This window comes from Panicum hallii, chromosome 5, assembly GCF_002211085.1.
Source record: "Panicum hallii strain FIL2 chromosome 5, PHallii_v3.1, whole genome shotgun sequence".
NCBI lineage: Eukaryota > Viridiplantae > Streptophyta > Magnoliopsida > Poales > Poaceae > Panicum > Panicum hallii.
In genome coordinates, this window is record NC_038046.1 from 53,965,586 (window position 1) to 53,989,745 (window position 24,160).

At 50.8% G+C, this 24,160-nt stretch overlaps 4 protein-coding genes and 1 pseudogene across 4 annotated transcripts; all 5 read left to right on the top strand.

Annotated features, from left to right (window-relative positions):
* Positions 1-705, top strand: LOC112892786 (E3 ubiquitin-protein ligase SINA-like 10). The gene is made up of 2 exons (XM_025959900.1): positions 1-84; positions 277-705. Exons 1-2 carry the CDS (start codon positions 1-3, stop codon positions 703-705), a joined length of 513 nt encoding a protein of 170 aa, XP_025815685.1.
* A 1,674-nt stretch (positions 706-2,379) lies between these two features.
* LOC112892787 (factor of DNA methylation 5) lies at positions 2,380-3,032 on the top strand. Its single transcript, XM_025959901.1, has 3 exons — positions 2,380-2,400; positions 2,540-2,769; positions 2,912-3,032. Exons 1-3 carry the CDS (start codon positions 2,380-2,382, stop codon positions 3,030-3,032), a joined length of 372 nt encoding a protein of 123 aa, XP_025815686.1.
* Positions 3,033-13,284: 10,252 nt separating this feature from the next.
* Positions 13,285-14,735, top strand: LOC112895468 (E3 ubiquitin-protein ligase SINA-like 10). Its single transcript, XM_025963420.1, has 2 exons — positions 13,285-13,567; positions 13,844-14,735. The coding sequence occupies exons 1-2, from the start codon at positions 13,307-13,309 to the stop codon at positions 14,585-14,587; spliced, it is 1,005 nt and encodes a 334-aa protein (XP_025819205.1). The 5' UTR covers positions 13,285-13,306; the 3' UTR covers positions 14,588-14,735.
* Positions 14,736-17,480: 2,745 nt separating this feature from the next.
* LOC112892788 lies at positions 17,481-18,624 on the top strand (annotated as a pseudogene).
* Positions 18,625-22,211: 3,587 nt separating this feature from the next.
* Positions 22,212-23,613, top strand: LOC112894902 (putative E3 ubiquitin-protein ligase SINA-like 9). The gene is made up of 2 exons (XM_025962747.1): positions 22,212-22,555; positions 22,658-23,613. The coding sequence occupies exons 1-2, from the start codon at positions 22,331-22,333 to the stop codon at positions 23,378-23,380; spliced, it is 948 nt and encodes a 315-aa protein (XP_025818532.1). The 5' UTR covers positions 22,212-22,330; the 3' UTR covers positions 23,381-23,613.
* The last annotated feature ends 547 nt before the right edge of the window (positions 23,614-24,160 follow it).

The following is a 24,160-nucleotide window of genomic DNA, read 5'->3' on the forward strand; positions in this document are numbered from 1 at the left end:
ATGGAGAAACTCGAGCAGCAGAGCACCGTCAAGAAGGCGAGGTTGGAGTTACCAATGGATGAAGTGAAGCAAAATGGGCCGGAAGTAGAGGCGACCGGCGGAGCCATCGGACCAGCGGCAGCCGCCGCGTGACCAAGCTCCACTGCCCCCGCTGCAACCACCCCTTCAAGCCCCCAATCTACCAGTTCCTGGTATGTATGCTTCAGCGTCATCGGCACCAGCTAAATCCTTTGCTTGTTTTTGCATTCTCATGGCTACTCGAGTTTATTTGTGCAGTGCGATGCCGGGCACTTGGCTTGCAGCAACTGCCATGGCCGGCTCCCAAAGGACAAGTGCTACGCGTGCGGTCATGACGGCGCCTACCGCCGCAACACCACTCTGGAAGACGTCGTCGGCTGGCACAGGGTCCTCTGCCCCAACGGCGCGTACGGCTGCCAGGCCTACGTCCCCTACCACGAGTGCGGCGACCACCAGCGCGAGTGCCCCTGCGCGCCGTGCGGCTGCTCGGAGCCGGGCTGCTCCTTCGTCGGCTCGCCGCTGATGCTCCGCGACCACATCAGGGACGCGCATGGGTGGCCCGTGGACAAGATCCACTACGGCAATCCCCAGGACCTCTGCCTGCCGGAGTCGCAGCGGCGCCGCCTGCTCGTCGCCGAGGAGGACGGGCGCGTGTTCCTCGTGGTCGCCGTGGGCGCGCCCGGCTAGTGCCACGAAATCTCGCTGGCGTGCCTGAGAGCGAACGCCGCGGCGGGGCCGCAGTACACGTGCAGGATGTGGGCGATGGGGAAGGCCGCGGGCGCCGCCAGCGCGCTAAGCGTGATGATGAAGATGGAGGTGCCAAGCTGCCGGGTGCCCGGCAAGGCCGCGGTGGTGCCCCTGGTTGTGCATCGCAAAATGCTTCACGGGGCCTCCTTGGAGATCCACCTCAGCGTTCGCATCGAAGAGGTGCAGGCATGAACGCAATAAAGCAAATTTCAAGCGTTTTGATTAGGGTGCTAGAATTCGGTTCTTTTGTCCATGGCAATGCAATAACCTGATTAGATCTGATAACTGCGTTCTGTCTTGTGCGAAAATGCAGGAAATTGACTCAAGATCCAACGAGCTTGATGAGCTACCTTTGCAAAGGGATTACCACGGAAGGGACCAAGACATTGGAAATGTTTGTGATGGTTTATTTTTTGCTACTCTCACGTTTTCTCCCATTAAAAATGCTGAAGTTTGGTTTCTCTTTGCTGTTTCTTTTTGATTGCATGATACTTCTCGTTCACTTCTCATACATTTGTCTGCATAATACAGTTGCATACAGTTTAGCACTAGAGGAATTAGGGTAAAAAATGCAGGGAAGCTGTACAACTTTGTATCTTCTTAGAGAAAGAGAAGGAAAGGATCCCCCTAATTTCATATGAAGAATATTATGAAACAATCTAGTTGATGGTTATTCCTAAAAAAGCAACCAAAGCCATGGGTTGGTGAAAAGACTGAAACACTGCTTAGTTAACCATACTTCTAACTTAAGGAACCACAATGCAGGCGCTTTAACCTTGTGCGGTAGAATAACAAAAGCATTTACTTTGTTGGGATACAATGATGCTGTTGATGAAATGCATGTTGCTGTTTGGTAATTTCCCTACAGTATACTGTTTGGAAAACTTAGCTCAGGCATCTGTTGTTGAATGCAGAACAAAATTAAAACTAAGCATCCTAAGACGGTGACATTGGAGCAACATAGGGCCACTGCCCATTGGTCACATATTTATTGTTTCATGATATGTCATTTCTTCAGAAACTAATCTACACATGTTATCATGTGGAAATACAGAGGGACAGCTCTAGAAAAGATTCTCAATTTACAACAGCAACTGGATGCCAAAGAGAATCTTGATTTAGAAATACAACAGTTGCAGGGAAAATTGGAAGTTGTGAAGCATCAAGGTTTAGAATCAAAGGAGAAGATAGATGTACTGAGTCAGGAGCTGAAGGATATGTATGGTGAAATGGAAGCATTGGAGTTGCTGAACATGATTGCTTATCACGGAAAGGAAAAGCAATGATCAGTTGCAAGATCCTCGGAAGGAGCTGATAAATGTAAGTGGTCTCATTGATTGATAAACTATCCGATATTAGATTCCCTTTTGTTGTTCAAACCAATGGTGGCACCTACGAAATCCATTGCTTTTGCCTTCACAGGGCTTTAGCGAGCTTGATGTTGGCCGAGGAAATATAGGTATCAAGAGAGTGGGTGAGCTTGATTTCGAAGCATTCAGAATCGCTTGCAGGAAAAGGTCATCGGAAGGGGACACAGAAATCACCTCTGCTGTCCTTTGTTCAAAATGGCAAGAAGAAATTAAAAATCCAAGCTGGCACCCTTTCAAGGTTAAAATGGTTGATGGAAAAGAAATGGTACACCCCTCGAGCACTAACACTTATTTTCGTGCTTCCTGGTTGTTTAATCTTGAGCCATCTGTTTCGTGGAGGACTTGCAGTTTTGCAAGTGTTTCCATGCTACATTGTTGTATCTGATGGGCATTCTCTGGCGCAGGAAGTTCTTTTAGAGGATGAGAATCTTCAGAAGCTAAAGCAAGAGCACGGCGAACAAATCTGTGCTTTGGTAACAAAGGCCTTGGTTGAACTCAACGAGTACAATCCTAGCGGTCACTATCCTGTACCGAAGCTGGGGAACTATGAGAAGGACCGGGAGGCAACAGTGGCTGAAGCCATCCATCACGTCATGAAGAAGCTGAAGACTCGTAAGAGGAAGCATTGTCCCCGGTGAGTTCTTCTGTCAGCGCTGTCCTGAGCTAAACCTTACTAGACCTGGTGTTGTTATTTCACTAGTTCGTCGGTTCTTAGATAATGATGGGTGGGTGTACTATGATCACCTGCAAACGCTAGTATTATCGTTCGGTTGCAGGGTTCCATCCCTGGAATTTGCTGTTAGCATTGACATGAATGCTGCTATATTTTCAGAATGGGAACCACCCCATGGATCTGCTGCCGTACTTGCTTACCAGAGTAGGGATGGCAGCGGGTGAGAAACCCGGTGCTGGGGGGTTGGGGAACGCATCCGCCCCACCTGGGTTGAAATTCCCCGCCACCTGCCCCACGACCCATCTTGGATCTCAATTTCCCCATATCCACCATCCGTGTGGGTAACGGTCCGTGTGGGTAACGGGTACCCATTAGTGATCCACTCCATATAACAAACTGATCAGTCAGTAATTTAGTATATCAAATTTTCAATGCACAAGCTAACAGCACAAGATCATAATTTCATAAATAAACAAATATCATCCGAATTATCATGCAACATCCAGGCATCTATCAAATTTAAACACCACCAAGGCATCAAAACTGCTACATAGCAGCCTGAGCGCACAAAATATAAGGGTTTAGAAGCTGGCCCATATGTCATACTATAAATCAGTGTCCCATCAGGTAACGGGTCTGGGATCCGATAGGACGCATCCACATCCGTTTCACCCGATGGATGAGGAAAAACCCCATTAGCAAATCCGTGGGGGTAGAAAATGTCCATGCATCCTAATAGGTTTTTTACCCGCGGGTTGCGGGTTCCCATTGCCCCTGGACCAGAGGCGTGTAAAGCCTTTTTTTGTTTGCCGATGACTAGAAGGTTTGTAATTTGGGCGATGTTTGGTTGCAATTGGTGATTTCACTCCTGTGGCACTTTTTCGTTGGACGGCTAAAATTTATACCTGGTGTCCACCTGGGAAATTGAAAAACGAAAGCAGATTGCCTGATTTGGATGGGCCGGTATTTCGCATGATTTCGGCCCATCCCAGTCCGCTACGGCCGGGTATGGCCTGCGGCCTCGGCCGTAGCGGATCTTGGCCACGGGCCAGGAATGCGTGGTGGTTTTGGAGCATCGGCGGCAAGCCGACGAAGGCGCACCCGGGCTGGGACACGCGCGCTGTGCTTGGCGGCGGCGTAGTAGTTCACGCGTCACGTAGCTGCGGGAGCCGTAGGCGTCGTAGGGGGCACTGGATACTGGCCGAGTGGACGATGTCTTCCAGCGCGGTGCGGCGGCCATAGGCGCCGGCGTGGGAGCACGCGAAGCGCCGGTAGTTGTTGGGGAGCTGGTCTGGTCATGGCATACGTCGCGAGCCAGGTGCCGCACCGCGCACAGCACATGGACAACGCTTGGTGATAAGAGCCTCGTCGGGCAGGAGGATCGGAGCCTGGTCCTCGTGTCGCTGGCCGCGCCCTGCTCGGACGACACCGCTCCGGTACTCGTGCAGGCTCGCGCTGGAGCTCCTGGGCGGCGAGGACGAGGAGCGGGAGGACGACGACGGCGGGGTGGTCGTGATGGAGTGCAAGGTGCGCAGCAGCGCGCGCGCGGCCGGGCGGGACCCCGGCGCTCGACCAACGAGCGTTCTTGGGGCTGCACCAGCAGCTGCAGCCCGACGACACGGTCGCGCTCAGCGTATGCATCAACAGCCTCGAACCCGTCGGTGCCGCTGCTGCGAACGCCGAACGCCGCCACCACCGCCGGCAAGCCTACAGCGTAGCCGCACGAGCTAGCTAGGAGCTCCAAGAACCACCGCCCGCCTCATGAGTCATGACGCAGACTAAACGCCGTGTAGTTTGAGGGAGCTCCGAATCATGAATTGTACTCAAATAATCGTTTGTTTAGCTATTTTGGTTTTGCATTGTTACAGCACACAAAATACAATTTTTGTATTTTTTAAGACCTGTATATTTCTGGAGTATTGTGCAAGCAAACTAGACCTTGTTGGCTTGTTGTGATAGTAGTAAAATTCAGTGTTGACCACATGACCCAACTCCCAGCTACAATCTTGACTCTTGAGGCTAGTGGGAGTAACTTCTGCCACTACTAGTCCCTCAGTATTCCTGAAATTATGGGAAATTAAGTGGGCGATCTACTAGAATTTCGAAGAGCTTTTTAATCAAACTAAGTAAAGCCCGTGCGATGCTACGGCACACAATTTTTTAACAAAATAAAATAATTTTAAAGAAATATCGTGATAAGATAATAGATAAATTATCTAAGCTATAAATTTTTTTAGCAAAATACATGTTAAATTAGTTCTAGATGAGACACTGTAGAGACAAAATGGACAGGAGACCCTGCATTTTTAGGAGGCCCCGAAGAAGAAAGGAAGGAAGGAAGGGGCAAGCACGACGAAGTGGACGGGAATTTGTGCGACCCAGCCCGAGTCGAACGGTCGGAATCCGGTCACCAGATCGAAATCGAATGCGTCGCTGCGGTCTCCATCCTCCGCGGCTCCGCCGCAACTGGCTGGTCCGCTCGCTCGCCCGTCCATCCTCTTTTTTTCAGCAACCGAGCATTGGCTGGAGTTGGATTTGGAAGACAATCATGTCTGGATTGTGGAGGATCACCACCACAGATCGGCTAGCTCAGCCAAGTTCTTTTGAGAGAGAGAGAGAGAGAGAGAGAGAGAGAGAGAGAGAGAGAGAGAGAGAGAGAGAGAGAGAGAGAGAGAGAATTCGAAAATGTGAAGGCATCACCGAGAGAATGTGCCTGGGATGGATGAGCCACATCCCCGGACATAGGTCACCATATCGCTAGTTACAAAATCTGAAATACCACGTACACTTGAACAACTTTAGATAAAATTGATAGATGTAGTAGATAGGCCGCCAATGGTTTAACATCAAACAATCAGCGCACTGCACAAGTGTGGATACAAAGAGATCCAACTCGATTCACACGCATGCATACATGCTAATAGGGCTACTTCATTTCGATTGTTCTTCCTGTAAGCATCACTACTTAAACATCAACTTGACATCCAGATGAACAAACAAAATGACCAAGGTAATTCCTATATCTTGCTCTTGCCCATGTTCACTTGTATCCGATGGATCATATGTCTGCAGCAAGGAAGTTGCCAGACAAGGAAACCTACCACAATTGGAGGAAGTGAGCATCTGAGTGTTTTAAAGGCCGTAAGGCGAGGCGAGGCGAGCTGGGTACGTCTGACGCCTAGGCGACAAGGCGGGGCTATAACCCAAGGCGAGCTGGGTCCGCCTGGACGCCTAGGACGCCTAGGCGACGCCTTAAAAACACTGGTATCTGGCATTACAAATCAGCATACAGACTACAATTGATATTTTTGATCTCCTCGGTAATCTGTAATTTAGGAAAGAAAAATACAACTCGTTACCTTCCCTCCAGGCTTGTAAGGAGGGAGACCTCTGTACGGACAGGTGCCACATCGAAAGGCATCACTCAACCCACACTGCAAGAATCATTCAGAAATCACCGGAGGCAATATCAGTAACCCGGGTGATCATTGCTGCATATGATGGATTCTGCACAGGAAAGGACTAATGGCACTGTAATTCTGGAAGCAATACTTACACGGCCACAAGCTGACTGAGGATTGTTGAGCTGCTCGGGAGTGAACTCTAGCTTCTCTACTTTTGCCTCAGCCTTAGCCCTGCCACAAGTACAGTTCTAGCATGCCTTCCTTGTTGCCCCCACTTCACAATCCCCAACTGGTGAAACCCAAGAGGAACTTTTAGGACCTAAACTTGAATTGAATATCTTTACAGATATCAAAATAGGTTGAAGGGTTTATGATTGTACCAACTGGAAGTTGTGGTTTCTTCAGGCCTTCCTCAGTCAAGAGGCTGTCTTCATCAATAAGTTCTGAGTCATCATCAATTTGAATCTTAGGAGGGGCCTTTGTTGCTTTCTTAAAGGTGAAAAAAGAACCCACACTGTAGCACGAGTACTGTTTATACAGGTCTAGCCGTTGATTTTAGTACGTCAATCTCAGTCCCTTCCATGGTGGACCGGAACAGGTGGATCGTGTCAAAAAAAAAAAGAAACAGGTGGATCATAAAACATGATTCCCGGATTGAAAACAACGCGTGTTCCTTTGAGCTCCGGGCAGTGGTCAACTGTTGCTTCCTGCTAGGCTCGTCCCGTCTCATTCTCATGTCAGAATGTCAGACCTTGCTTGCAAAGTTCACGCGGTACAGACGTACAGTACTCGTATGTGAACCGCGAAAGGGAAAAAACAGTAGTCATATACGTTGTTTTTTTAAAAAGAAGTCATATAGTATTTGGAGTGCCAAAATTTGCAAACAGTTGACTCTTTGATGAATGGAAAGGGTAAATTGTTAGCAGTTTTGTAGCCTTTCTCAAGATGTACTAGAATTCTTGTTTTCCCACGTACCTCGTCGTCTCATCTGACCTCAGTGGAACTTGGAAGAACGGGTAAGCCATAGCAAATGACGCGTTTATCCCGTGATCAGCAGATCCTCGCACTGTACATTTCTGCATTCTTGTGTGTGCTCCGGCCTCCATTCCTCCATCATCCATGGCCATGCAGTGTCCAGGTCAAACGCTCCTGGTCCTGTACTGTTCAGTTCCTGGTAGGCTGGTACAAACTGGTTCTTCAGGAAAAGGGTCCTTTATTTGTGTGCCCATTGCCCACTTCCTCCTTACTCTCGGCGCTCGTCCGGATAAGAGGATGGCAGAGCAGCAGAACAAGAGAGGCTCGCCGCTGGACAGTAATGGCCGGCTGACCCAGGTCGCCAAGAAGCTCAGGGAGCAGCAGGCCATAGTACCCAGCTACGTGGTCAAGCAAGAACAAGAAGAGCTGGAGGAAGGAGAGGTCAGCCCTGTCGGCGTCAGAGCGGGAGCTGTGGCGGCGGCGGCGGCCATGGAGGACGAGCCGCAGGTCAAGCTGCGGTTCGGATTGTCCCTGCTCCACTGCCGCGCTTGCCTCCGCCCCCTCAGGCCTCCCACGGTCAAGGTGACGCGGTTCAGGTGCACGCTCTGGGTGCAGGACGCGCGCGGCGGCGGGAACGTGGCGAGGGTCACGTTTGCGGTGCCGAGCAGCGACCTCTCCCGCGGGTTCGTGGCCGCGGAGCAGGGCATGTTCCTGGGCATGCCGCCGGAGCTGCTGCGCGACGCGCCCGGCGAGGCGCCGGACCTTCATGGTCCGCATCGACAAGGCGGCGTCCGCTCGTGCGAACTCCATAACTCCACCAGCTTAGCTGCCCGACTTTTGTGTAGCCGCGTGAGACCACCTCCTGATCGCAGTTTGATGTGTACTGAGATCACCAAACCAGGGATGGTTTTGCATTGTACGCTCCCTAATGGAGAACTGTGATTAAATGATGTTACAATGCTAGCAGTCAGTTTCCTTTCTTCGCACCGCATCAATTAAAATTAGTTTATCATACCAAAGAGAATATTACTATTTAGAATACTTAATTAAATCTGTTTATAATTTTTTATATGATAAAGCTAAAGTTTAAATTCTTTTATATAATACGGCCAAAGAGGCACATGTTTTGGAACTAGGGACAACTCTGCAGTCAGCATTGTTATAAAAAAACTCTGCAGTCTGCACATCGTCAGGCTTCCTTGAAGCCTAGCGGCCGGCCTATCCAGTCTACTAGTACTCGCCTACTGCCACAGCTGCTGCAGAGCTATGCACAGTCCAGGGAAGCTCAGAAGGCAGGCTGAGCAAATTCTGACCGGCTTCCTGCGAAGCCTATCGGGCTTTGCTTGACGTGTCCCAGTGGAGAAAAGATATATAGGGCCTGTTTAATTCCTTCCGCGAAAACGCAAAAAAGCTGTAAACGCAAAGATGCCAAAAGAATTTTACTAATTTGAAGTACTAAATGAAGTCTATTTGCAAAACTTTTTGCATGGATGGGTTGTAAATCGCGAGACGAATCTAATGAGCCTACTTAATCCATATTTTGCAACAGTGATGCTACAGTAACCATCCGCTAATTATTGCTTAATTATGGATTAATTAGCATCATTAGATTCGTCTCGTGATTTACAACCCATCCATGCAAAAAGTTTTGCAAATAGACTTCATTTAATACTTTAAATTAGCAAGATTCCTTTGCTACAGTAAAATTTTGCAAAAATGCAAAACGATCTAAACAGGCCCATACTCATACTTGCCTTGTCTCCTAGTAACTTGTTGTCGTTCTGTGGTTGACATTACATCTGAGGTTCCAATTTAGACCTTATTTGACGTAGCTTGTTAAATAATATAAGGAACGGTTTCGCTCGAAGCTATACCAAATTGATATATCAATTTTTGAACCGTCCTCGGGCGTGAAATTATCCATAAATCTCATTTCAGTTTTAATGACGGGTGGAGCCATAAAATGTGGTTTCGACCGGATTCTATAGAAAAAGTCTGCTTCGCCAAATATTTTTTAAAATAAATTTAGCATCATCACATAAGCTGCTTCAGAATCCGTTTTACATGAACCTGAAACCGTACGAAAAGGAGCCGCATATTTGCTATGGCCTACAGCCTCTACGATTTGTGCCTCAGGGCCCGGCTAGTCTTTATTTGTCCTGCACTTGGATGGTGGTGGTGCCCTTGGCCGGAGCAGGAGTGAGCAGACGAGCTGCGGCTTGGCAAGAACAATCCGTTGAAGCAGGACTAGCGCTGGGTGTGAATCCAATGGCCATGAGCCGCTTAGAGACGAAGGAGAACACAAGCAGGTGCCCAAGGCCTAGCCTTCAGAGCTTGGCAATATGGTTTGCAGTGCCGAAGGTGAACCTGGCAAGTTGTGAGTATATGACAAGCGCGATTATATGGCACTTCAGGTGACATAATTGCGTTGTCACTGAAGGAACCGGCCCACGAGCGGCGCGACCACGAATCACACCTTCATCTTCCTCCCCCGCGACGCCGGCCATCTCCGCCTTCCAGGGCTCCCGCCCTCGCAGTCGCTAATGCCAACCCTGCTCCCCCTTCCCCCTCGGCCACCTCCGCCCACCGTCGCCACCATAGTTAGTTTTCGCCATCGAATCCACCGCTGCCGTAACCTAGCTCGGTCGAGCGTCGGGAAGCTCATCGCGATTCCCCCGCCACGTTCACAAGCCACTGGTTGTCCTCAACAGCCCGCGGTAAGCGGCTCCCTGGGCTGGATACCGCGACAGCTTCTGGGTAGCGAAGCAAGATGCAAAGGTGAGTGAACGTACCTACTCCACTACTAAAAGCTACTACAGACGATAAAATCAAGAACATTTGTGAAATGCATACGCGTGCTACTGTTTCTCTTTTTTTCCCCTCAGGGTGGTACTTGTTTACATGCCCTGATTGCCAAAGTTTTTTCTTTACGGTTTCTTTTGAGAATAGTTTGCAAGGACATTTAGGTTTCGTAATGCTCTTGGCATGCAGCACCATAAAACCCTCACCCATCCATCCAACCAGACCATCTAACAGCTTTTAGCAGTGTACCGCGTAGGTCTGTGGGGGGAGGAATCGTACAGCCGATTTGTCGTACGCAGGAGTCCACTCGTTGTGCAGCACGCTTCGTGGCTTTGCCTGGGTGGCTGGGTCCTCGTCCTGAACTCAGGGCCAACTAATAAGCAGTAGCTCGTTGATTTGTAGGGTAGGAAATGATCAAAGTTCGGATAAGAAAAGGCCAGTGAGGAACAAAGGCTCAAGAAAAATAAAATAAAACCTTTGAGAATGAGAGAAAATACAGTTGGATTAAAACTTTTGAATTTAAATTTTCATCTTATATTGAACCTATTGTATGTATTGTCTGTTACATCATCTTACGATGACGTGGCAATACATAAGATCATCTATTAGACTAGATCAATATACTTTCCCTTACGTTACTGGCATTGGAGATGTAATTGATCCACATGTCATGTGTAATCTGTCTTACAAGGAAATGGATCGATCAAATATATAATAGAACAACCTGTTTGCCTGTTTGCGTCTATAGAAGTAGGGATTAGCATAGATTACAAACAGGCCAAAAGGATGGCACTTGAAGAGGAAGAAAGACTATCACATCTAGAAAAACGACCTTTCATCTTGTAATAAAATTAGTACCGGTCACTCTTTACCCGATACTAAAGGTGGCATAAAACTATTTTAGTACCGGCTTTAAATTCGAAAGTCTCCGGAACCATTTTAGTACCGGACGAAAACAACGACCGGTCTAAATATCACCCTTTAATACCAGATGGTGTTCTGGCCAGGTACTAAAATGGCGTGGCTACTTAGTACCGGTCAATGACACTACCCGGTACTAAAAAGATAACATTTAGTATCGATCGGTGTTTTGTTCCAGTACTAAATGATCCTTCACAAGGTACTTCAAAAGAAAACCATCTTCCATCCAGTTACATGTGATGCACAGGTGGGATGGTAACGAAGTTACATGCGAGACTAGAGGTTATGGGTTCAAATTCCCACGGCCGCACGCGCGCATTTACACGTGAAAAATTCACGATGATGCGCATGTGCGGACCTCCGATTCTCTATGGCTGTGTTCTGGAGAACGGCGTAACAAGAGAGGCGCCGCTGTTCTGGAGAACGGCGAGCGCGGCCGTAGCGGCAAGAAACCGAGGGTGGTCAAGCAAGACGGTAGAGGAAGGAGAAGTATTCAGCCAAGAAGGAAGCGAGGGGTAGCGTGCGACGACGGTAGTGGAAGGCATGGACGAGCCCCAGATCAACTTGAGGATGTCGGTCTCCTTGTTCCATTGCGGAGCTTGCTTTTGTCCCCTGAAACCTCCCACGTTCAAGGTGAGTTTGATCTAAGTGGTCATTCGAGATAGGATGACTGGTGCAAATACAGTAAATTTTTGAAAGTTTCGAATTGTTTTGAAATGTTTGTAGGACTATGTGCTGAAGATGCTTATTTCAGAAAGCTACAAATATTTTGGTATTGCGATGCACGTACTACAATGCAACTTGCTCACCATGACATCATAGGCCTACCCCCCATGGTAATAATAGAGGGTTTTTCTTTTTTGAAAGTTGTAGTTTGTGCAACGTGATGCTAGAATAGATTCAGTTTTTTGAAATGTGTCTCAAAGGTTCTAGTTTTGTTTAAACACAAAACATGTCAAGATAGTTATAGGTTTTGGAAGTTTTTGTGCGGAACGAGGTCGTAAACATTTTTCCAATCTATCGCCGTGATAAATGGTCGCATGCAAATAAATTATGTGCGTAGCATCACTGTAGCAAATTATAAATTAATTAGACTCATTAAATTCATCTCGCAAATTAGCACTCATCTATGAAAAAAATTTATAAATAGATTTTATTTAATACTTCTAAATGGTAAGATTCTCGTTTGATGTGACGATGCTAAACTTTCATCCCTATGAACCAACGGGCCTTAATATAAGATTTGCTACAGTAATATTACAGTAACCATCCACTAATTATGGACTAATATACCTTATCAGATTCGTCTCATGAATTAGTCTAGAGTTCTGCAATTAGTTTTATAATTAAGGAAGTGTTTAGTTTCTGCGGGCTAACCCTGTAATATCAAAAATAATTTTATCATTTAGAAGTATTAAATAAAGTCTTCATACGGGCTAACCCTGTCACATCAAAAATAAGTTTATCATTTAGAAGTATTAAATAAAGTCTAATTATAAAATTAATTGCAGAACCTCTGAGCTAATTCGCAAGACGAATCTAATAAGGTATATTTATCCATAATTAGCGGATGGTTAGTGTAATCACTGATGCAAATTATAGATAAATTAGGTTCATTAAATTCGTCTCGCGAATTAGCACCGTCTATGAAAAAAATTTAGATAAATTTTATTTAATACTTCTAAATGATAAGATTCTTTTTATATGATGGAGCTAAAGTTTAGCCTTTAGAAACCAAACGGGATCTAATTTATCGTGAGAGGCATGTGATGGTCTAACACCGTGAATCGCGAGAGGCAATCCAAACATCCTAAAGTTTCCATTTATGTGTTGGCTCAGTTTGGTTTCGAATGGCTAAATTTTAGCTCTGTCAAATCAAACAAGATCATGCTATTTAGAAGTATTAATAAAAGAAGTATTAATAAAATTTGTTACAAATTTTTTCACAGATGATGCTAATTCGTGAGATGAATTTAATGAACCTAATTAACCCATCATTTGCAATAGTGATGCTATAGTAACCATGTGCTAATTATGGATTAATATATCTCATCAGATTCGTCTCACGAATTAGCCTAGGATTTTGAAATTAGTTTTATAATTATATTATATTTATTATTTTTTAATATTTATAAATATTAATATTTTTATATGATATAGCTAAAATTTAGCTCTATAGAACCAAACACATCGTATGAATCATATAGTTTTTCACTTTAGAGCGCTTCGCTCTACCATATTTCTGTGTTTTTTCCCACTCCTCTATTTTGCATTCGTTCTTTCGAAACAGGCCCTCAGAGTTCAGTCCACTCGACTCCACCAAGTCCACCCAAAAGGACGTTCTCAAATAAAATGTCCACCCAAAAGGTCTCGGCGTTCCCCCTTGGGCCTTGGCCATGTCTGAGCAGCCGAAGCGGGTTTCCACGCCGGAGAACGGCCACGGCGGCAAGAGGCCAAGGGGGCTGGCCGCACCCGACGGCGGGGTCAAGCAGGAGCGGCGAGAGCAAGGGCAAGCGGAGGCGAGCCAGGGCGGCGAGGGAGAGGGGGCCGTGGTGGCCGTGCAAACCATGGAAGAGCCGCAGATCAACATCAGGATCTCCGTCGCGCGTCTCCACTGCCACGCCTGCCTCCTCCCCCTCAAGCCCCCCACCTTCAAGGTCAGTTTTCTTCTCCTGCTGACCGATGCAAAGATTTGGAAGAGGAAATTTTGGTTCCTTTTCGGTGGAGAGGGTTTTCTGCGAGGAAATCTCGAACCTTTTTTTCTTCCTGGATGGAAGGGGTTTTCTGCTAGGCAATGAAGAACTTGTTTTGGATTGGGGCTTTGTTCTGCGAAATCTTGAATCTTTATTGGACGGGAAGAATCTTGTGCAAGGAAACGTTGATTCCATGATTTATTGATTCTTTCGAACTGTCTCCGTGGTTTTTGGTTGCAGTGCGAGGCCGGGCACATCGTGTGTTCCACCTGCCGCGGCGGCCACGGCCAGGTCTGCGACCGCGCCGCCACCCACACCGCCTGGGTCGAGCTTGACGACATCGTGCGCGACGCCAAGGTGCCCTGCGCCTACTCGGAGTACGGTTGCACGAGCTGGGTCGTCTACCACGAGGCGGCGGACCACCACCGGTCCTGCCGCTGCGGGCCCTGCTTCTGCCCGAACCGTGACTGCGAACTCCTCACCTCGCCGGCGAGGCTGGCCGAGCACCTTGGCACCCACCACGCCTGGCCCGTCACCAAGATCGCCTACGGGAAGCCGTGCAAGGTCGCCGTCCCGGGGCCGCAGGGCGGGCAGGTCCTCGTGGGCGAGACCGACGGGTGCGTGTTCCTGGTGTCCCCGTGCGCGCTCGGCGCGGCCACAGCCGTGTCGCTGGTGTGCGTGAGGGCGAGGGGCGACGCGGCCGCGGGGGCGCCCCAGTTCCGCTGCAAGCTCTGGGTGGAGGTCGAGGGCAACAAGGAGAACCTGGCGCTGGTCACGTCCATGGTGGCCAGCAGCGACCTGTCCGGCGGGTTCGTGGCGGCCGACCAGGGCATGTTCCTGGCGGTGCCGCCGGAGCTCCTGCACGACGGGTCCGGCGAGGCGCCCGCCCTCATGGTCCGCATCGACAGGGCCGCCGCAGCCACTGGCGTTGCCAGGTCCCCGTCCGCAACTCCGCCGTTGAGGCTCGCCAAGAGGCTGCAGTAATGGGAAACGGAGACTAGGCGGCAATTTGATTGGTTTCAGCAGTGCCTTCCCTGTTCCCTCTATTGCGTGTGTATTGGCAGCTAGAGTTTCCGAATGGTGGCATGGGTGTGTGTTCTGAATACTCTGATGTAGCATCCATGGATCATCGACCTAATAAATGTGGTCTGCTAGTACTTTCACGTCTTAGGCTGTCTCCAACAAAAGAAGTCATTCGGAATAGGCAAATACACGTTTTGCCTATCGGTTAGGAAATAGCTACGGTAGGTATTTTTTCTAATCTCCAACAGCATAGGCAAAAAGTATATCATACTTCATTCCACTGGTAGTTGGCTTCTGCCAGCGGCAAGAAATCTCTCTCCTCCCGAACCGGTGAATTCTCCCTTGCCGCACAACCTTCTCTCTCCTCCCGCCCAACTGACCGTTGGTCGAGCCGCGGATGGCTTGGCCTGGCAGAGCATTTATTTTAGCTTCCCTATCCCCTGCTAGTCAAAATACCTTGTCTTTATGCCTACTCTGTTGGAGACGGATATTAGTGCTACAGTGCTCCTACAGTAGCCATTTTGCCTTTGCCTAACCAAATGGCTCGCCTGTTGGAGACAGCCTTAAGGATCCATTTTGGATTGTGTGAATTTCCTGTTAGGAGTTTGTTTTTGAGTTCTTGATGGGCCGAGAAAGTTTTGCACTCTGAAATCAAGTAGATTGTGATCACAATTCACAAGGGGAAGCTGAATCGCAAGATAGATGTACCTGTACCTGGGTAACACCATTTCTATGTAGAAGTAGAACCTGACGTGCAGAGTAACCAAACCTTTTGCAATCTCTCTATGCACAGGTCCAATGGAGAGGACCATGACTTACTGATCCGTGCTAGTATCATTTGCTTGCTCCTTGAATTCCAGTTTGAGGGAGGATAGGTTCAAACAAATGCTGAACCAACCTGTGGACTGCGTTCTTATTATATCCAAAGGGAAAAGAAACTGTGAAAATTGTAGGACATATGTGGATTTTCAAAGAGCCCCCTCAATGTTAAATTTGAGATGTACACTGAAAAGTGAAAACTCAGGGGAACAAAAAACTCACCTTTCCGTGGTAAAAACACTCAACACTGATGCGGTGATAAACTGCTCTTCGCTTCAGCATTGGTCCCGTCCACTTCTACGGATTTGCTACTCATCTACGTGCAAAGCTAGCTATTTGCTAATTTTGGAAGGGGCACGAGAAAAGACTCCGGTACCCCTGCTTTAACCGAGTCTACGGTGCTCTTTCCTTCTATTTCTATGACCAGTAGGGCCCACCCATCTTCTTCCACCTCATCTTCTTCTTCCACGGGTATGCACACACAGCAGCTCCTCCCGCTCCGCCGCCACGTTCAGGTCGTACAGCTCCTGCTCTAGCGTCTTGGTCGTACAGATCCTGCTCTAGCGTCTTCTGCTCGCCCGCCGCGCTCTCCACGTCCGCCGCCGCGTCAGCCTTTCTGGCACGCATCTCCGCGGCCACGCGCTCCGCGGCCGCGCGCGCCATCCACGACGCGACGGTGAGCAGCAGCCTCGCCGGGCGTGTGCGTGCCATCGCGACGCGGAGCGAGACGCGGGCAGCGACCACGCCGAGGCCCACCGCTCGGAGCGCTTAGAGCGTTCAATGCGAGTGCCTGGGATATTCGGCGGAGCATGTAGCACACGGAGGATGCAAACACAAAGCTATGGCTTTCCCCATTGAGATTTGGATCAACATGCCAAGAACCAGAGCGAGTTTTGCTTCTAGATGCTTATATACTAATATTCTACATGCGCAGCGGCGGGAGCAGCGCCTGCCGGCTCGACCGCCGCACCGCGGCCTCGCGCTGCTCGACAGCTCGGCGAAGCGGCACACGAACTGGAACCGCCACGACAGGCACCGAGACGCCCCGCACAGCTCCAGGGAGCCCAGCCACGTGCCCAGCAGCCACAGCACGCGCGCACCAGCTCCAGCGCCTCCGGAAGGCACCTCCGCGACATCAGCTCCGCGACCTCGTCCGGCACGGGCGGGTCGGCGGCCGAGGCCAGGAGGAACTCCTCCACGACCTTGTCGCCGCCGCCCCCGCCGCGGCAGTCGTCCTCCTCATGCGGGTTCCGGCTGCCCGTGGGCGGCAGGGACGACACCAGCGCGCCGCACAGGGCCGTGAGCGCGGCCATCTGGGACGACCGGAACGTGGCGGCGGAGCGGGAGGAGCCGCTGTGTGCGTACCCGTCCAAGAAGATGGAGGTGGAAGAAGATGTGTGGGTCCCACTGGTCATAAAAATAGAAGGAGAGAGCGCACCGGAGACTGGGGAAGAGAAAGAGAAAGAGAAAGAGCAAAACTTTTGTTATTTTGTATTTTTTTTTGCACTTTTGGATTCAAACATGATAAAGTGTAAAAGGACAAGTGCTACCGTAATTTTGCTAATTATAGATTAATTAGGTTTAATAGATTCGTCTCGTCATTTAGTCCCCATCTATGTAATTAGTTTTTTAATTAAACTATATTTAATACTTCTAATTAGCGTCCAAACATCTGATGTGATAGGAGCAAAAATTTTACCATTTACCCTTTTGCCGTTTGGGGTGGATCCAAACACAGTCTAAAGTAGTAGGGTACCGAAGTGTTTTTGTGCGCCCCCTAAAGTAGTAGGGTACCGAAGTGTTTTTGTGCGCCCCTTCCACGTTACCCACCTGACTTGACATGCCACGTCAGTAAAATTAGTAAAGTTTCGCGCGTGTAGGAGTAAATCTGTAGAAGGTAAAAAAAAACTTTTATTACAGATGACAAATATTTAAATACCCCGCTCCTCAGCTGCTTCCTTTTTAGCTCAAGGGCCATCCAACCCAAACGCAAAAACTTTCGTCCTTGCCTCGATCCTTGGCACCTGTGTTAGTGATGTCTGAGAAGCAGGAGAGGAAGAGGGGCTCGGCTCCGGGGGACGGCGAGCCCGGCCGCAAGAAGCCGAGGGCGCAGCCGCAGGCCGTCGCGCCCGGCGGCGTGGTCAAGCAAGAGCCAGAGGAGGAAGGAGACGCGACCCAGGGCAGCAACGAGGGAGAGGCGAGCCAAGGAAGCAGCGAGGGAGGGGGATCCGTGATGGCCGTGCAAGCCATGGATGAGCCGCGGGTCAAATTGACCATTGGCGTGTCCTTGCTCCACTGCCAGGCTTGCGTCCTGCCTCTCAAGCCTCCCACGTTCAAGGTACGATTTTTTTTTATCCCAATAGCCAATTTTCTGTGGAAATGCGGTAGCAAATCTTCAATCTTTTGGGAAAGATTGGTATCTGTGGGCTATGGCTAGTAGAGAATCTTCAGTATGCAAGTTCTTTGCCGTTTCTGTGGTTGCAGTGTGAGGCCGGGCACGTCGTGTGCTGCTCCTGCCGCGGCAAGCACGGCCAGGCGTGCGGCCGGGCCGCCACCTACGCCGCCTGCCGCGAACTGGACGCCTTCGTGCGCGACGCTAAGCTGCCGTGCCACTACGAGGAGTTCGGCTGCAAGAGCCTGGTCGTCTACTACCAGGCGGCCGACCACCACGGCGCGTGCGAGTGGGCGCCCTGCTCCTGCCCGGCCCCCGGCTGCTACTTCTTCACCTCGCCGCGGAGGCTGGTCGAGCACTTCGTCACCGACCATCGCTGGCCCGTCACCAAGGTCCGCTACGGCGCGGCGTGCAAGCTCCCCGTGCCAGCGCCGCCGCAGGGCTGCCACGTCCTCGCCGGAGCGTGTTCCTCGTGTCCCAGTGCGCGCTCGGCGCGGCCACGGCCGTGTCGCTGGTGTGCATGAGGGCCAACGGCGCCGCGGCGGCGGGGGCGGTCCAGTTCAAGTGCAAGCTCTGGGTGGAGCTCCCGAGCAACAAGGACAAGCTGGTCCTGATCAAGTCGGCGGTGCGCAGCAGCGACCTGTCCAACGGGTTCCCGGCGGCCGACACGAACATGTTCTTAGCGGTGCCGCCGGTGCTCTTGCACGACGCGTCCGGCGAGGCGCCTGATCTAATGGTGTGCATTGACAAAGCCTGTGTGCTCGGCGGTGCTACTGGGCAGGAGTAGCAATTAGGTTCTAGCAGCGCCATGACCATTGGCCTGCATAATAATTAATAAATGACTAATTTTCTGTGGTGAAGCACTAGGTAGATGGTGGTGATGTAGAATGTACTACTCCACAGTTCTGCTTTCTGCTTGTGATTCTAACAAGATTATGGTACTTGTACTCTCTAGCTAACCTTTGTAAGCTGTGGACTTAGGGTGTGTTCGTTTCGCATCAGAGGGGTCTAAAACATACATCTATAAATTAGAGGTATAAATATTTTAGAGGTATATTAGAGGGGTGTTCGTTACGGCCTCTAAAACCACGGCACGGCCGGAGCGCCTAACGCGCGCACGCGGGGGGAGGAGCACGCGGCGGGGGCGGCGGGGGAGGAGCTCGCGGCAGGGGCGGCGGCGCGGGGAGGAGCAGGGGCGGAGGCGCGTGGGGGGAGGAGCAGGGGCGGCGGCGCGCGGCGGGCGGTGCGGGGGAGGAGCAGGGGCGGAGGCGCGTGGGGGGAGGAGCAGGGGCGGCGGGCGGTGCGGGGGAGGAGCAGGGGCGGCGGCGCGCGGCGGCGCGGGGGAGGAGCAGGGGCGGCGGCGCGCGGCGGGCGGTGCGGGGGAGGAGCAGGGGCGGCGGCGCGCGGCGGTGCGGGGGAGGAGCAGGGGCGGCGGCGCGGCGGCTGTGCGGGGGAGGAGCAGGGGGCGGGGGAGGAGCACGGGGCGGCGGTGCGGGGGAGGAGCACGGGGCGGGGGAGGAGCACGGGGCGGCGCCGGTGCGCGGAGGAGCGGGCGGCGGGGGAGGCGCCGCGGCGGATGAGGAGCGGGCGGCGGGGCGCGGGGGAGGAGCAGGAGCGGCGGCGGGAGGAGCACGGGGGCGGCGGCGGGGGGGGGGGAGCACGCGGGCGGGGGCGGCGGGGGAGGCGCCGCGGCGGCTGAGGAGCGGGCGGCGGGGCGCGGGGGGAGGAGCAGGGGCGGCGGAGGAGCGGGCGGCGGGGAGAGCAGGGCGGCGGCGGGAGGAGCACGGGGGCGGCGGTGGGGGAGGAGCACGCGGGCGGGGGCGCGTGGGGAGACGAGCCGAGCGGATTAGAGGGCGTTAGAGCCGTCGCGGGCTCTAAAATTTCTGGAGGTCTAAAAGTTACTGTGCGACGGGAATAGAGGGCCGTTCGTTTCCGAGCCTCTAAAATTTAGAGATTTGGCCCCATTAGATAGGGAAACGAACGGACCCTTAATATGATTATGTACTTCAAAACTTCTGTGAAATTTGTTCGTGATCTCAAATTGGGCTCTTAAAAGTTTGCAATGATTTTTCAAAAAAGAAGAAGGGAAGTTTGCACTGCGACAAGGAGACTATGATCATCACATGGGAGAAGGATGCATGAGAAGTTACCCGTATAGTGAACCCACCTCTTAAATTCAATTGAGAAGTTAACAACCATAACGAGATCAGTTGTGCAGAATGAGAGTGCAGATCACCCAGGCCATTCGTAGTTTAGCTTTCTTTTTTTTTTTGAAAGAACTTTGTATAGCTTTCTACATTTCCTAATGGAAAGGATCATGGCTCATTATGTTACTATAGTTACTACTTATTGATAGTGGCTTGTTTCCTCTTTGATAAATACTTCCTCCCTTTGATAAATACTCACTCTATTCTAAAATGTAGTTTGTTTTAGTAAAATATAGGTTATTTTAATTTTTTTAGATTTATAAATTTTACTATACATCTGGATATATATTATATCTAAATATATAACAAATACTATATATCTAAAAATTTTAAAACGGTCTGCATTTTGAAACGGAAGAGGTAGGATCGTGAACTGGAGGGTGAGAGTGAGAGATGCCTTGATCATTATTGATCGCGATGCACCCACCGGTGCTTGAAGAACATTGGCTGCGCACTGCAAAAGCGTGTCAGATTTCCTACCACAGCGATGGGAGATTGGATTGTGATCCTCCTTGTTGCTTGGCTCCTGTAGCACTTTTTTTTTGAAGACTAGGCAGACTCCTGTAGCACTTTGGTCTTTGGATTTTGGCCCGAGAGAAACAACAAAAACGTTGATCCAAGCAATGCAGGACATGTGAAAACTTGGCATCTGATGTCTGAAATTTCAAAATACTTACCATTCTACATGCATGGTTGCAACTCGGACTGAGAAATGATGTATCCTGAATGTTGAAAAAGAAAACTCTTTTACCGTGTTACAGGCTTTATGTACCCAGTAAAAATCTTTTATCCACCCTTTGTCGTGTACTCCGCTTCCACGGTTGCTCCAGGAAAGTGAACTATAATCGCAGGACTTGAAGCTGCAGTCCTTGTGCAGCATGTGCACGGAAAGCAGCTTCAGAGCTGGCCCAAAACCAGGTGGTTTGTGCTGGGTAAGTGGGGAGCGGCCTGTTTTTCTTTCCGAGTTCTTCCAGTTCATTGGAGGTTTGCCTCCTTTTTTTAACTCTTCAATATCTTTTTCTTTGGCTTCACTCAACTGCTAGTGCTAGGTGTCGGATTTTGCTTCCTGACTCCACGTCACTGGAATTTGGACCCAGATAAACTTAACAGTACAGGACATCAGAATTCAAAAGGAGAACAAGGGAGAAAGAATAATGAAACAGTTCTAGGGCATGTGAGAACGTTCAAAGAGGCCGTCCTGCTGCTGTGCTGAACTGCTGCTGATCCGTGATCCCCGTCTCAACACTTTGGACGCACGCAGCGTCTCCGCGCCGCTGACTACTGTGCTGCCTAGTGCAACACTAGTGCAACAGAAATCCCAGCCTAGTGCAACAGAAAAAAGGGAGAACCAGAAAAAAGGGATAAAGCACACTAGTGCAACAGAAATCCCAGCCTGTTGGAATCGGTCTAGTTCTGCTGCTGCTTTACTGTTCCTTTTCAAAAAAATTCAAAAAATGGTCTGCAGAGCTCTGCCGATCCTTTAAGGAGAGTGGCAAGCCAGTTCTTCCAGAAAAAGAAGTATTATATAAGGTTAATCTTAATAGGAGTTTTATCACAATAATTCTATGCTATATCGTCAATTTTGCTAACATATAAGGAGAGGGAGGAAGTTTTTTAGGACGAGAGAGGAGTTTCATTCCATAAAACTCAACTAGCACAGTTAACTAGTTCTCTATTTTAATAACTATGCTATAAAATTATGCACTGAAACTGCTTAACTGGTTAAACAACTCGAGAGGTACTCGAGTGATCTACTTAGCATGACAGTTGATAACCAAGTGATCCTGGGCTTCCACAAACCATCTTCCACACGAGTCATCTTTTCCACTTTTCCTTCCTCGGGTCGGGTTCCTGCGTCCACGATGCTGATCCTTGTGATACCTCTTCTGCTGATACCTCGCACCCGTACAAGATTACCAACGATCTGACTAGTAGAATTTTTCTCTTTCTGGTGTCAAAAAACCTGTTTGCTTGACCTCGGTGGATGGAGCAGTAAAAGACTAGACTAGTGCCACCACGGCCCACCACTCAACCCTTGAAATTCACAGGGAATTTCCGTCCGTGCCACTGCCACCGATGGCAACGCAAGCCACGCGTCCTGCACACAGTGCTTTGCTCCTCGACTTGTCTGTCGCTGCCTCGCTGGGATCGTCCGTGGGAAAGGGGATGGACGGAGGGAGTACCGAGTCGGGGTTCCCCGAGTGGGATTGGTTGTCTTCGTCATCCTCGGGCCTGCCCCCTGCGTTTCCAGGCTCTAGCTTGCCCACAAGCGGCGAGCCGTCGCCCATGGAGAACGGCGAGCGGAGCAGCGCCAAGAGGGTGAGGGTGCCGTCGCCGCCCGGGAATCGCGTGAAGCAAGAGGTGCCGGCCTGGGAGGAGGAAGCAAGCGGAGGAGGCGAGACCGAGGCGATGGATGGCGCCGCCGCTAGGGCGGAGGTCGTGGTGAGGATCGACAAAGAGATGCTCCACTGCCCGATCTGCACCCTCCCGTTGAAGCCCCCGATCTTCCAGGTCTGCTCGACCACCTCGTTCTCTAGTATCAATTTCCAAATCCATTGCTCGTTCTTGCGTTACCGTCGCCATGGAGGAAAAAAAAACTGAGTCCTTTTGCAGTGCGGGGTCGGGCATACGGCCTGCGGCAGCTGCCACGGCCAGCTCCCCACCAACCAGTGCCACTCCTGCGACGGCGGCGGCGGCGGCCTCTACGGTCCCTGCCCGGTCATGGACGCCTTGGTCGCCAAGGCCGTGGTGCCGTGCCCGCACCAGGCGTACGGCTGCCGTGCCTCCGTCGCCTACTACCAGGCCTCCGAACACGGGAGCACGTGCCCGCACGCGCCCTGCGCCTGCGGGGAGCCCGGCTGCGCCTTCGTTGGCTCCCCGCCGGCGCTCCTCGCTCACCTCGCCGCCGCGCCGCACTCTTGGGCCGTGGAAAACTTCCGGTACGGCGAGACGCTCCGCCTCAGCGTGCCGGAGCCCGAGGCGCGGCGCCTGCTCGTCGCGGATGGGGACGACGGCAGCCGGCGCGTGTTCGTCCTCGCCGTGGGCGACCGCGCCTCGCGCACCGTGCCGGTGTCGGTGGCGTGCGTCCGGGCGCCCGGCGCGGCGGCGGCGGGGCCGCAGTACACGTGCAAGATGTGGGCGACCGGGGACAAGGCCCCCGCCACGGGCAAGGTGGAGAGCGTGCTGGTGGACATGGAGGTGCCGAGCGCCGCGGCGGCCGGCGCGGTGGCGGCGGACGACGAGAAGGCCACGTTCCTGGGGGTGCCCCGCAAGATGCTCCGCGGCGCGTCGAGGCAGATGCTCCTCAGCGTCCGCATCGGCAGGGCCTCCGGCTGACGCCCATGCGCTGCTGAATTCACTCGAGTATTTTGATTATCGATCGACGATCGCCTAGGTCATGCTAGCATAATCTGTTGTTTTGTTAGGCAAGTGCTAGAACATTACATTGTCTGCTACTCAGTACTTGTGAAACTCTTCTCTATGATGTTCTGATGTTCTCAACATGCTGCATATTTGTTGAAATGCAGTTTTTTTTCTTTTCTGATGGACATGTTGAAATTCAAGTTGAGTTGTTCGTGGTGCAAATTCATGAGTATCGTCTGCTGGGATTATTAAGGTTTCTTCCAGATCCAACCATGATCGCCTGCTCTGATAGTGGTGTGAGACATCTCTTTCTGAACAAGCCCTTATGACTTTTTTTTCTTTCTACAAGATTGATTCGGGACTTCGGGTGATCGCAACGACCATTAGTTTACGATGGATAAGGCTGCCTCCAAGAAAAGAAGTTATTCGGAGTAGGCAAACGGAGTAGGCAAATATATGTTTTGCCTATTGGTTAGGAAATAGCTACGGTAGGTATTTTTTCTGGCCTCCAACAGCATAGGTAAAAAGCATACTGCATTCCACTGGTAGTTGGCTTCCGCCAGCGGTAAGAAATCTCTCTCCTCCCGAACCGACGAATTCTCTCTTGCTGCACAACCTTCTCTCTCCTCCCGCCCAATTGACCGTTGGTCGAGCCGCGGATGGCTTGGCCTGGCAGAGCATGCATTTTAGTTTCCCTCTCCCCTGCTAGTCAAAATGGCTTGCCTTTATGCCTACTCTGTTAGAAACGGATAT

Bases quoted from the DNA above. Each gene is read 5' to 3' on its own strand.
- LOC112892787 (XM_025959901.1), top strand. From the start codon at position 2,380: ATGGTTGATGGAAAAGAAATG. The intron at 2,401-2,539 runs GTACACCCCTCG...TCTCTGGCGCAG, and splicing joins TGGTTGATGGAAAAGAAATG to GAAGTTCTTTTAGAGGATGA. The intron at 2,770-2,911 runs GTGAGTTCTTCT...GTTCGGTTGCAG, and splicing joins AAGAGGAAGCATTGTCCCCG to GGTTCCATCCCTGGAATTTG.
- LOC112892786 (XM_025959900.1), top strand. From the start codon at position 1: ATGGAGAAACTCGAGCAGCAGAGCACCGTCAAGAAGGCGAGGTTGGAG. The intron at 85-276 runs GTAGAGGCGACC...TTATTTGTGCAG, and splicing joins TGAAGCAAAATGGGCCGGAA to TGCGATGCCGGGCACTTGGC.
- LOC112895468 (XM_025963420.1), top strand. From the start codon at position 13,307: ATGTCTGAGCAGCCGAAGCGGGTTTCCACGCCGGAGAACGGCCACGGC. The intron at 13,568-13,843 runs GTCAGTTTTCTT...TTTTGGTTGCAG, and splicing joins TCAAGCCCCCCACCTTCAAG to TGCGAGGCCGGGCACATCGT.
- LOC112894902 (XM_025962747.1), top strand. From the start codon at position 22,331: ATGGAGAACGGCGAGCGGAGCAGCGCCAAGAGGGTGAGGGTGCCGTCG. The intron at 22,556-22,657 runs GTCTGCTCGACC...GTCCTTTTGCAG, and splicing joins TGAAGCCCCCGATCTTCCAG to TGCGGGGTCGGGCATACGGC.